Genomic DNA, 12874 nt, shown 5'->3' on the forward strand with positions numbered 1-12874 from the left:
TGATAGTGTTGTTTTCTACATGACAAGTTTGTATTGTAGTGATATACAATACTGATGAGTTGAAATTTTGTTGTTATAAAAGAGCAAAACACGTTTTCTTTAACCATGATACTTCATGTCACATGTGAGGTTGCCTATTGTCTCATGATGCATATAAATTATAATTAATTAACTAGTAGTTTGTGCATTACATATACAACTTGGATATTTGTCACAAATAATGAGTCTCATATTATTAATACCAGACCACAAATGTTTAACCCAAGGAATGAACAAGAATAAAGAAACATAAACAATAGAAAGCTAAAACTTTGATCTCTAACACAATGAATTCATATAACTAGACAAGAATCATCTGCTTGATGAAGCCCTAAATCAAGATGGAAACAAGAACCGACATGACTCCGAGAGACGAAATGAGAGACACCGAGATCAAACATAATTTTCTTTTAATACACCGGAACATAATATGAGATTAGATTGCCAAGTCTATGACCACAAGCGCGCACCAACTTCCAAGCCTATCACTGGCTCAAAACTCCTCTCAGTTTTAACCCAACTTATTTTTACTCCAAATTAATCTCAGCTCAATCCAACATACAAAATAGACACACCAAAATCACATTAGAACAATAAAATCTCATTAATATTCTTTCATTATTTTTGTTATAAAACTGAAATAATCATATACTTCAACAATGCCAAATGTAAAAAAGTTATATAATAAACCTAGTTTGATTCTTAATATACTCAACGAAGTGTGAAGTACACTAAGCATAGCACTTATAGTTTGTAAAAATTAGGGACATGAATGGAGTTAGATGTCATTATTTTGATATTGGAAAATAAAGTTATGCATTGTGACTTGTTTTATGTAAAAATTTCAAGGACAAGGTTTAGTGGCAATAATAGCTTGAAGAAATGAAGCTTTAGCAACATATTCCGAAAATTACATTCCCCCCCCCCCCTCCTTTCTTCGTTTTCACTATCACATAAAATAGTTAACAAGTCAAGCCGAATCAAACAGTCAAAACTCTGGTTTCACTCGACTATTAGAAAAGAGCATGGGCTCAAATTTGGCATGCTTCAAATTCTATATCTAAAGCTAAGTTTTGTTCGATAATTATTATTTTAATAATCTTCATCTCTTCTCAATCCCGACCTTTTTATCATTTATGAAATATTTAATTATTTAGTTATCTTAATCATAAATTTATATAAATAATATTTATATACAATCATATATTTTATTATATAAAATAAAAATTACTATATTCATATAAATAACAAACTTATTTAGACTCATGAGTTTAGTCAAGTTCGATATGTAAAGCTTGAGCTTATGTAAACTCGACTTGATTGAGCCTTTTAACGAGCGAATCTTAGTTAGCTACCTAACGAGTTTACTAGTCACTAGGAGAAAGGAATCTCAATTATTGTATCTTCTATGTGACATTTAGTCCATACTTTTTTTCTTAATCAGTCAATGTGATTCATGTTTTCAAGCAACATAAAAAAAACTTTATGAAAGTGGCTTTTTCTATATATGACTGTTTTACTAGTTTAATTAGTTAACTAGTATTGGCCAGATAGTTTTTTAAAAGTTTATCGTGAATCATGATTTCGTCCAAAAAGGTCTTGAACAGTTGAACTATTAATAATCGAACTAAAGCTAAAATATGAGGGCTCGGTTTTTTTGTTTTATGTTCGACTAAAATCTTCTGTTTGAACAATTTTCCTCCTAAACTGGTTTTGACCCAACTGTTGATTAGACCGGTTCGGTTTATAACCCGAACTGGTTTTGTACACTTCTATTTGAAAACTACTTTCTAAGCCCATAAACATTACGTGATGAATAGTGTTGGGCCTCAATTTAAAGGCCTAAATGAGACCATGAAAAACTAAGCTCGCTTTATGCTAGGCTTATCTAATTTATGAGAGTTGAGTTCGAGCTTGGCTTATCTCGAATTCTATTTCTAAATCATGAACTTGGTTTGGGTTCAACATGTTTATAGTTCTTTATGAACTTACATGCATTTATAGCTTTTCTTTATATATAACACAATATATTATATATAGTATGTGTTTGGATCAATACTAATAACTTTTATGACGTGAAACATAAGAAATGAAAAAAAGTACGCGGTGACAATTTAGTAGTTACCCTGAATAGAATAGTTAGGCTGCAACAAATACAAGTACCATAATAATAATTACGATACATGTAAAGTGTAACATCATTATTATTAAGATGCTTGTATTGTTGTTTTAGTGTAATCACTATTTTAAGAGTAATTACGAATTTGTCTCCGCACTTTTTATTTTTAACTTTGTACAATGTGTGCGTTAATATGATTTGTAAGTGATCCAACCTCTATATGTTATTCAGTTTTTTGTTATTATTATACATATATATATAATATATGATGCAAAAATATATTTAATATTTTAATAAAAATTACATAATTAATAGGTATGTTTAGGCTCGTGAACCAACCCAAGCTTAAGAAGTAAAACTCATTATTAATCAATTTTGTATTACTTAGAGCTACACATTTACACCACCAACCTCAACCCAAAATGCTAAACAATAACTAAAGCTGACCAAACCACGAGTTAAAACCGACTTAAATCAAAATCAAAACTAAATGATCTGATTTTCTTTATATCAAGGTAACTGAACTAAAAGATACGGAAAAGTTTAAAACATTTGTGGGCTAATTATTATACCTTTTTTCTAGAAACAAGAATGTCTATTTATCATTATATTTTAACAAATATGTTAATTAATTATATATAATAAAGCTTATTGTTGTAGGTTATGGTGTGGAGAATGATTGTTTATGAAATTTGGCAAGACTTAATGATGAAGCGTTTGCTTTAAGAGATAAGTAAGAGTTGGGTGATCTCATCATCAATCCCTGCATTTTACTCTCTACCTTCCTTTTGCCTTTTTTGTTGGTTTATGACATTCCAATCCAATGCATCAAGCATCTTATGTTTAAAACCTTTATCATTTTTCTCAAGTTATCAGAATTCATTTATTTATAAATTGAGACTTTTCATGCATGTGACCTGAATTCATGAGTACGAGTCTCATCAAACCCAAATAACCCTAGAACGTGTTATAACATCTCGTTTAATTAAAAATTAATCTTACCAAATATTTTATATTAAAATCCTATAAAATAGAGATATAATAAAAATTAACATCCGATTTAAAAAAAAATATTTATAATTAATAAACAATTTTATAGTGAAAAAAATAAGAGGGTCATGAGTCTCATCAAACCCAATAGATTTTAAACCAGATTATAACATTTTATTTATTTTTAAAACTATTTCATCATCAAAACCAAGGTATATTACTAGCTTACTTATAATAAATAAAATTAAAATCAAAAAAGTTATATAAACAAAGGCTAGAGACGCTTAAGGGGCTCTGGGGCTCTGTTTAGCTAAGTTAGACCAGTTAACGGTGACCATTTATCATTGGATCAACCGTACATCAAAATAATAATAAAGAAAAACATTTGGGAAAAGTAATCAATCCACTCCACCACTTGAGCTAGCAAGCAAGCAAGCAAGCTCCCACCCAACGGTCTAATATTAGTAAAAAGTATTCAAATCCCAATAATATTATTAATATTAATAACCCACCACACCGTCTTCTATCTTAGTTCCAACAAGCCTCTGTTCTTAGTTCTCACATAATCCAAATTATTATTAACTTAACTACTGTAGCTTCTTATTATCAGTCAATTCGTCATACTTTTTGACTCAATTTTGGGGTAACGTGCTTCAATTAACTTTTTTTTAGTGGGTTTTTATTATTTTTTTAATTATTTGCTTTTTGTTCGTCTTTTTACAGCTTTTACTTTCGAATTCACTCTTTTCTGTCTCCAATTTCATAATAATTATTATTGCAGGTTATTCATTCAGCTTCTTAGTGGGTTTTGTAGCTGGTTAATTATTTAACGCATAATCGATTAATCGGTGATTATGGGTGGTTCAAGATTGAAGCTTTTGAATTTGAAATTTGTGGGTTTGTTGTTGATGATGATGATGATGACGTTATCTGCTCGGATTTGCTTTGGTGATACTGATCCAAGGGATAGTAAGTCTTGGTTTTTATAATTCGGTTCGGGTCGGTTTTGAGCAAAAACCGAAATGGAAAGTTTTTAAATTTTCATAATTTATTGCACGGTTCGGGTCGGGTTGATTTTGAGCTAAATCCAAACCAAAAACCGAAACTTCAATTTTTGAATTTTCATAATTTGTTGCACGGATCGGTTCGGGTCGGTTTTGGGGCAAAAACCGAAATTGAAAGTTTTCAAATTTTCGTTATTTATTGCACGGTTCGGTTTGGGTCGGTTTTGGGGGAAAACTGAAACTTCGGTTTTTGAATTTTCATAATCTGTTGCACGGATTGGTTCGAGTCGGTTTTGGGGCAAAAAACGAAAATTCGGTTTATGAATTTTCATCATTTATTACACGGTTCGGGCCGGGTTTGGGCAAAACCGATCAAAAAACCGAAACTTTGGTTTTTACATTTTTAAAATTTATTGCATGGTTAAGTTTGGGTCGGTTTTGGGCAAAACCGAAACTTTGATTTTTGAATTTTCATAATTTGTTGACGGTTCGGTTTGGGCAAAAACCAAAACTTTGGTTTTTAAAATTTCATACTTTATTGCACGGTTAAGTTCGGGTCGGTTTTGGGCAAAAACCGAAACTTTAGTTTTTGAATTTTTGAAAACCATTAGGTTTTGGGTTTTTCAGTTATGCTTTTCGGTTTTGCCATTTGAGCTTGAAATTTTTTGGGATGAACAAGAAATTTGGCCCAAAATAATGAATTTGGACCAAAATCATTTTGTTAATTAAAAACTAATTGATTATTATACATTTGAGCTGAACAGTTTGAGTTACATGTTTATTAAATTCTTTAAATAATTACCTAGAATAAAAAATAAAAATCTACAATCCTGTTAAGTTCGGTTTTCACAAAAACATAAAACCAAATTATCGGTTTTTTCAGTTTCGGAGCGGTTTTTTCGGTTTCATGCACGATTTAAATCTGTTTGATTTATTTTACTTGAGTTAATTAGGACTTTATATTAATTTAGTAGCAACTTCTGAAACTCCATAATTTTTTGTTTTAAATATTTAACACAAATATACATAGTTTACAAATATTTTATTGAGTGAAAGTTATTAATGTTTCATATTGAAACTTTTTAACACCTTCAATAATTGCCAAAAAGTTGTTATGGTAATTGCTTACTTTCTTAATGTTTTTTGGACAACTGTAATACTAAATTACTAATTATGTAAGAGGTTGCTTGGATTGTGTAAGTTTGTTACAAACAGTGGTGTAAGCGAGCCGAGTTGACTAGTTTTGATGTTCGAGAGCTTGAACTTGCGGCTCGTTTCTAGCTCTCAAGCTTGGCTCATGAGTCGTTTTTTTAAGCTCGGGCTCGGCTCGTATATTATTTATTAATTATCTTATATAAAGTTTTAATTATTTTTATGTATTTTGATAAAAACCTTAAACATGCCTAGGCTCGGCTTGAGCTCATTTAATACCTCATGAGTCGTTTTATTAAGCTCGGGCTCGGTTGCATATTATTAATTAATTAATTAGTTATCTTATATAAAGTTTTAATTATTTTTATGTATTTTGATAAAAACCTTAAACATGCCTAGGTTTAAGGTTGTGAAATTTAAAAAAATATATAGAAGTCCAAAAGAGTTAAAAAGTTAAAAACACACAAGACTCGTTAGGTTCGATGAGCCTAAATGATGAGCTCGGGCTCGATAAACCTCGAATCGTTTTGAGCTTTATATAGTCTCAATCTCGAGCAGCTCGACTCTTTTGCACCCCTAGTTACAAAACGGCTGCAGGAGATAATGCATAGATATATGCTTCTGTTCTGTTTGTCATCCAAATAATCGTCTTTTTGAGTGTTTGTGACAAATTTTGATTATTCATTAGACAATTTGTTTGCAAATTGTAAATCTTTTAGTAGTATTTGAGATTCTTTTTTTTTTTCAGTATTGGCAATAAATAGTCTATATGCGGCTCTTGGCTATCCACCTCTTCCCGGGTGGTTAGTGTCGGGTGGAGACCCGTGTGCGGAAGGTTGGCAAGGTGTTCAATGTGTTAACTCCAACATAACCGGAATGTATGAGTCTTGATCTTTCAAATGTTCTTAGCTAATATTTATATAAATTCTAATTTATGAATGTATGTAGAATTCTTAACGGTGCTAATTTGGGCGGCGAATTGGGCGAGAATTTAGGAGCCTTCGTTTCCATCATACAAATGTAAGTTGTCATCAACGTTTTTTAAATCGTTCTTATTAAACGTTTTCGATTTTTTTCTTAATATAGTTTTTGTGTGCAGAGACCTCAGTAATAATCATATTGGAGGCCATTTACCATCAAACCTTCCACTCACCATCAAGAATTTGTATGCTTTCTATTTTAAATTTTTTACATTTTCGGTTATAACTTCTTAAAATAAAATATTAACTTATACTTGACTTATGAAATCTGTTTTACCATTAGAATGCTTTCAGGAAACCAGCTTACGGGTAGCATTCCCGACTCTATTTCCTTGTTAGGCCAAATGACCGACTTGTAAGTATCGTGTTCATATATCATGTTCATGTAAGTTTTTAAATATATTTTCTAACTAATTTTTTTTTCAGATCTTTGAACAACAACCGTTTGACGGGAGTAATCCCAGATTCTTTTCAACAACTTACACCCTTAATTAATATGTACGCCATCGCTTCCTTTATCATCAACGTTTATGTGCATAGTAATGTTTTTTTATATAAATATTTATTATACGTCTTCTTGCAGGGATTTGTCTGCCAACAATTTAACCGGCTCATTGCCTCCTTCCATGGCAAACTTGTCGTCATTAACGACGTTGTGAGTAGATTTATATTCAGGTTTCACATAAATAACACTATTCGTCAGTTAAACTAAAAAGAATTATTTATATTTTCTAGAATATACAAGTTATTATACATGACATTTTGTAAAAAAATATATATAAAAAGTTGATGTCAAATCTTAGTTTGGAAAGTGTTTGGTTTGACTATTTAAAGTCAAAAGGGAAATAAATGTTTTGGATGTTATTAATATTTGCAGGCACATACAGGACAATCATCTTATAGGGGTTCTTGACGTGCTGCAAGATCTTCCGCTTATAGCTTTGTAAATCTTCTTGTTTTTTTTATTTTTCATATGTTTTTCTTTATTTATTTAAACTACGCGTTTTATGCATTCTAACAGGGATGTGCAAGAAATCGAAAAACCGATTCAAAACCGAACCAAAACAAAAACCGACGGTTTGGTTTTATGTTTTTGTAAAATCCGCACTAACGGTTCAGTTTTGGTTTTGCATGTATAAAAAACCGAAAAAACCAAACCGAACCGAATTCCTAAATTTTTGTTTTTTTAAATTTTATATTAAGTAATTTATAAGAATTTAATAAATACGTAACTCCAATATTTTTTATCAAATGTATGATAAGTCTATTATTTTACAATTAATAAAATTATTTATACCTAAATTCATTATTTTTTGCCAACTTTTTTTCGGCCGAAAATTTTCAAGCTCAAATGGCAAAAGCCGAAAAAAACCAAACCGAAACCGAACGGTTTCAAAAACTCTAAAAACCGAAGTTTTGGTTTTCGGTTTGGTTTTAGTCAAAAACCGTACCGAACCGCACCACGCACACACCTACATTTTATTGATATTAGCTTATTGTGAAACAGGGATGTGGAAAATGATCTTTTCTCGGGTCCCATACCTCCCAAGTTATTAACCATTCCAAATTTCAGGTGACGTAAAAAAACAACTCTTAATTTAAATATTATCTATAAAACTTAATTTGTAATCTAACAGTTAAGCATGCATGCAGAAGCACCGGAAATCCATTTAATACAACAATTATCCCGTCTCCACCGGTCTCATCCCCATCACCATCATCATTTGGGGGTCCGCTACCACCGGAAGTGGGCCCGGGAATTCAAGTATTCGGGAAACCAACATCAGTGTCGTCACGTTCTTCTGGAGGACTAAAGTCTTTAATGAGTAAAAAAGTTGTGTGGGTTGCAATTGGTGGATTCTTGATTCTTGTTGTACTTGCATTTGGACTTTGCTTTTGTATGTCGAAACGCCGTAAAGAAAAGTCAGCGGTCAAAGTTTCAAAAGACAGGCTAGCCAAGAACTCCACTCTTAACGTCTTAAAATCATCCGAGCATGGAGATAATAGTAAGCACACACTTATCCTTTAGGCTATAATTTTCATTATTGTAACTTTAGATTTAGACACACACATACAAGTCAAAAGATTGGATGTTTGACCTCAAAAGTAAAGTTGTACTTTTTTCGGACAAGGTGTGCAGAAAACCAAGATAACCGAACTTTAACCGTAATAACCGAACCCAATAAAAAACCGATGGTTTGGTTTTCTTTTGTTTGTTAAACCAAGCTTCCGTTTGGTTTTGGTTATTAACCGAAAACCGAATAAAACCCGAACCCAATAAGAAACCATAATAACCGAACCCAATAAAAAACCGACGGTTTGGCTTTCTTTTGTCTTTTTAACCAAGCGTCCGGTTTGGTTTTGGTTATCAACCGAAAAAAACCGAACCCAATAAGAAACCGATGCTTTGGTTTTCTTTTCTTTTTTAAACCGAGTTTTCGGTCTGGTTTTGGTTGTGCTATCAACCGAAAACCGAAAAAAACCGAACCCAATAACAAACCGACGGTTTGGTTTTCTTTTCTTTTTTAAACCGAGTTTTGTGGTTTGGTTTTGCTTGTGCTGTCAACCGAAAACCAAAAAAACCGAACCTAATAACAAACCGACGGTTTGGTTTTGGTTGTGCTATCAACCGAAAACTGAAAAACACCGAACCTAATAACAAACCGACGCTTTGGTTTTCTTTTCTTTTTTAAACCGAGATTTCGGTTTGGTTTCGGTTTCGCTATTATAATTGTGATATCCTATCTGAAATTCATTTTTAACCAATACAGGAACTAACAATCCACTGACAAGGTCATCATCAAAAGGCGAGAAAGTCGAAACGATTTCTAAGACCAAGGAGGATCATGTGATAGACATGACAAAGGTAAATGCAAGTACTTTATCAACACTACCTCCTCAACCTTCTGCTCGCGAAGGTGTCATTGTAAAACCGATTGCAGTCCCACCTACTACATCCCGCCGTACTCTGAGAACCTTAAACTCTGCAAAGTTTTTCTCGGTTGCGTCTTTACAAGAGTATACAAATAGCTTTTCTCAAGAAAATCTTATTGGAAGTGGCATGCTTGCCACCGTATATAAAGCCGAGCTTCCCAACGGAAAGGTAAGATTTTTATATAATTATGTTGGTTTAATATAATGTAATGTAAGTATACTTTTATATAAATGGGGCAACTTTATAGAATAGTAACAAACTTTCACTATTGCACCAATTAGGTTACTGAAACCTTTTTTGTTTCAATGATGTTACTCGCAAACTTTTTTTTGTCTCATTTAGATCACTCAAGGTTCACATATGTACTAATGATACGTTTTTTTATCATTTAGGTAGATAATTATGCTGACGTGATGTATTTTTCATTTACAAATTTTTGTAAACGGTGATGTGGACCGATGATATGGAATTTAAAATTAGTGACATGGAGTTTATTAATTAAAGAAATTGACAACTTAAAAAAACATGTTTTTATAATTATTAAATTATAAAAAAATTACGTTTGTTTGTTTTCTTTGAAAAGCACCATATTTCTATTTTGTTATTATTAGAAATACTTTTAGTTTTTAAATTTCATACAAGCTTAAACGTATGGTTAAAATTCTAGAAAAAAAAAATTCATCTAACATTAACTTAGTCAAATGATATAATAATTAGCCGTTCAAAAAAATGATATAATAATTCAAAAAGATTACAAGTAATTCATCATATTATCTAATTGAGATAAAATAAATAAATAAATAAACTATTGTGAGTAATCTAATTGAAACAAAAAAAAGTTTGTAACTTAATTGAAACAAATAAAGTTAGAGTAACCTAATGGTTAATGTTTGTTATTATGTTGGTTTAATCTTAAGGTGCTAGCGATCAAGAAACTTGACAATGCAACGTCTCAAAAGTGGAGTGATGAACGTTTTATGGAGTTAGTGTCGAACGTGTCTAAACTAAGAAATGAAAATATAGTCGGGCTCGAGGGGTACTGTCTTGAACACGGTCAAAGACTTTTTGTCTATGAATATTGTGAGAACGGAACTTTACATGAAGCTTTGCATTTAAATGACGAAATTCACGAAAAGCTTTCGTGGAATGCTCGAGTACACGTGGCACTTCAAATCGCAAGAGCCCTCGAGTAAGTAATCATTTGTTGTGATGTTAATAAAGTTTGGCTCGAACACGCGATTTAATTTTTTTGTTGTAAGGTACTTGCACGAGGTATGTCAACAGCCTGTCGTACATCACAACTTAAAGTCAACAAATATTCTTTTCGACAACGAGCTCAATGGGCGTGTGTCAGATTGCGGTTTGGCTCCGCTACTACCATCTAGCCACGTTAGCCAGGTAATCATATATTTAAAACTCGAGTCACATGGTTTAGTTATTATAGATTTATTAGATATTTGGACTTGACACGACTTCTGTTTTATCAGTTGCAAAGTTCAGGATATGGTGGTCCCGAACTTGAGTTGGGAAGTTATACTTACCAGAGTGACGTTTACAGCTTTGGAGTCATTGTGTTAGAACTTTTCACCGGCCGAAAAGCTTTTGACAGGTTTTTCTTCATATTATTTTACATAAAATCGTATGATGATGGATTAAAATATTTGCATTTATAATTTTTTTTATAGAAACATTTACTTTTCATATATTAAATAAAAGGATCCAATTACAATAGAAAGGTGGATAAGCGGGCAACAAGCTGCGCTGCCACCCCTTTTGAATGAAAAAAAAAACAAATAAAAACAAATAAAAAATAAATAAATAAATAAATAAATTTTTTTTGCTGACAATGAAAAGTTGACTTATATATAGTTCAAGGCCGCGAGGGGAACAATTTCTCGTGAGATGGGCGATATCTCAGTTACATGATATAGAAGCGTTGTCGGGAATGGTTGATCCTTCTTTACGTTCCGCATGTTCTTCCAAGTCTTTATCTCGTTTTGCAGATATTATTTCTCTATGCGTTCAGGTTAGTGTCGATGTTAACAAATCCACTCCGTTTTGTACATTATCATTTATTATATATTTATTTTTGTCTTTATAGCCTGAACCGGAGTTTAGGCCACCGATGTCAGAAATTGTGCAAAGTTTGTTGCATATGATTCAAAGAAATCCTTAAAACAGCATTTAGATATGGAGTGTGCGAAAGACGAGGTTGTAAACGAACAGCAATCGGTCGGCCTTGACAAATGTGTTTGTTGTAACTAAATCTTTTAGTTTGGACAAGGATATGTTAAGTTTTGTTGTAGTTATTATATCTTCAGTTTGTTTAATGTTTTGTTGTGGTTTCTAACTGTAAGTATTCATTTATTTTTTAAAAATTGAAGTTAGTTTTTATCAGTTTTCATTTATGTTATTTATGAAGTGGTGTATTTCTATTATGTATTGTTACTAGTGTAACTACACTGGTAACAATTGGTAATGATGATGTTGATCTTTATAATAATCATAAAATAAATTGGATTTTAATAATTTCAATTTAATTTAGTTGGCCGATAATAATTCAAACTTTGAAAATAGCTGTCACTGGTCTCAACTTGCACGCTATTTGTTTTCATTGGACCCCCGTTGAAAAACTTAACGACGTTAATTTTTTTTCAAATTTCAAATTGGTGTTTTATGGCTTTTGATCGGAATGAGAATACGAATCGATTGATATAAAACTTAACTCGAAACGGTGCTTCAAACAACTTGAAAACAATTCGCCTTATGGTAATAAAGTTTTAATCATAAATTGTGGTTGTGGACCCAAGTCAATATATTATTTTAACTTTTTCATGATCAAACATTGTTGTTGTCTTCAGAAATTTTCCACAGTACTTGCGTACTTGCACCGTGCTATCTTATGTGTGTCGGTCATAACACAAGTCATAGTGCGTTCAAACCTCCGGGCATCTTTTGGTTTCGATTACCATAATGACATCATCATTGCTTGTCTGTTTAAGCGAGTTTGTGATTTAAAGTGAGTTTTAGAGTTAGAGAAATAGTTTTAACTAATCCAAAGCATAGCATATCTATTTATAGTATGTGTGTGTGTATAATATAGCCAAAACCGGTTCCAACGTTCAAAAAACACTCAAAAATGAAACCCAGAGTAACCGGTTTTCGGGTATAACCCGAAACCGGTCCCTACCCTACCCGGTTCCACTGGGTTTTGATTTTCTCCTGTTGGTTCGGGTCTGGTCCTACCCGGTTTCTGACAAGAACCGGTTCCATTTTTTACCCGGTTTCAAAAACCCGATTCCGGGTACCAAAAAACTCAATTTGTGCACGTCTAGCTTCAGAGTTACGCGCCAAAATCATGAATTTACGTAACATGCAAAGAAAAATATGTTGTTTTAATTTTCTCATTTTAGTTTTTCTTTACTTTTTTGTTTATATTCCTTTCGTTTTCTTAGATACCCAAACCCCGATCAACCAAACCCGAAAAACCCGAACCCAAATAACTCCAACGGAAAAACCGTGAGAGATTTGGGTTGTGTTTCAGATCTAAAACTAAAACTTTGAAACCCGAAACTTGAATAGCACCCTTAGTCCATAAACCGGTTTTGACTTTTGTTGGTCAAACCGAACCGGTTTTGAGTTTTAAACTGGTTTG

At 32.2% G+C, this 12874-nt stretch overlaps 1 protein-coding gene across 1 annotated transcript; it reads left to right on the forward strand.

Moving 5' to 3' along the window:
* The first annotated feature begins 3663 nt into the window (after window positions 1-3663).
* LOC143534957 (protein STRUBBELIG-RECEPTOR FAMILY 3-like) lies at window positions 3664-11437 on the forward strand. Its single transcript, XM_077029322.1, has 17 exons — window positions 3664-3791; window positions 3930-4117; window positions 6053-6182; window positions 6253-6324; window positions 6404-6469; window positions 6568-6639; window positions 6711-6782; window positions 6868-6939; window positions 7162-7227; window positions 7792-7857; window positions 7938-8290; window positions 9056-9387; window positions 10137-10408; window positions 10479-10617; window positions 10707-10828; window positions 11089-11245; window positions 11321-11437. Exons 2-17 carry the CDS (start codon window positions 4003-4005, stop codon window positions 11393-11395), a joined length of 2181 nt encoding a protein of 726 aa, XP_076885437.1. The 5' UTR covers window positions 3664-3791; window positions 3930-4002; the 3' UTR covers window positions 11396-11437.
* Window positions 11438-12874: the final 1437 nt, after the last annotated feature.

Source organism: Bidens hawaiensis, unplaced genomic scaffold (genome assembly GCF_021521415.1).
Source record: "Bidens hawaiensis isolate Kalapana, Puna unplaced genomic scaffold, B.hawaiensis_p1.1 tig00010382_1, whole genome shotgun sequence".
Taxonomy (NCBI): domain Eukaryota; kingdom Viridiplantae; phylum Streptophyta; class Magnoliopsida; order Asterales; family Asteraceae; genus Bidens; species Bidens hawaiensis.

Excerpts from the sequence above, each read along its gene's own strand:
- LOC143534957 (XM_077029322.1), top strand. The coding sequence starts at position 4,003 with ATGGGTGGTTCAAGATTGAAGCTTTTGAATTTGAAATTTGTGGGTTTG. Across the intron at positions 7,228-7,791 it reads GATCTTCCGCTTATAGCTTT|GGATGTGGAAAATGATCTTT; the intron begins GTAAATCTTCTT and ends ATTGTGAAACAG. Across the intron at positions 10,618-10,706 it reads CATCTAGCCACGTTAGCCAG|TTGCAAAGTTCAGGATATGG; the intron begins GTAATCATATAT and ends CTGTTTTATCAG.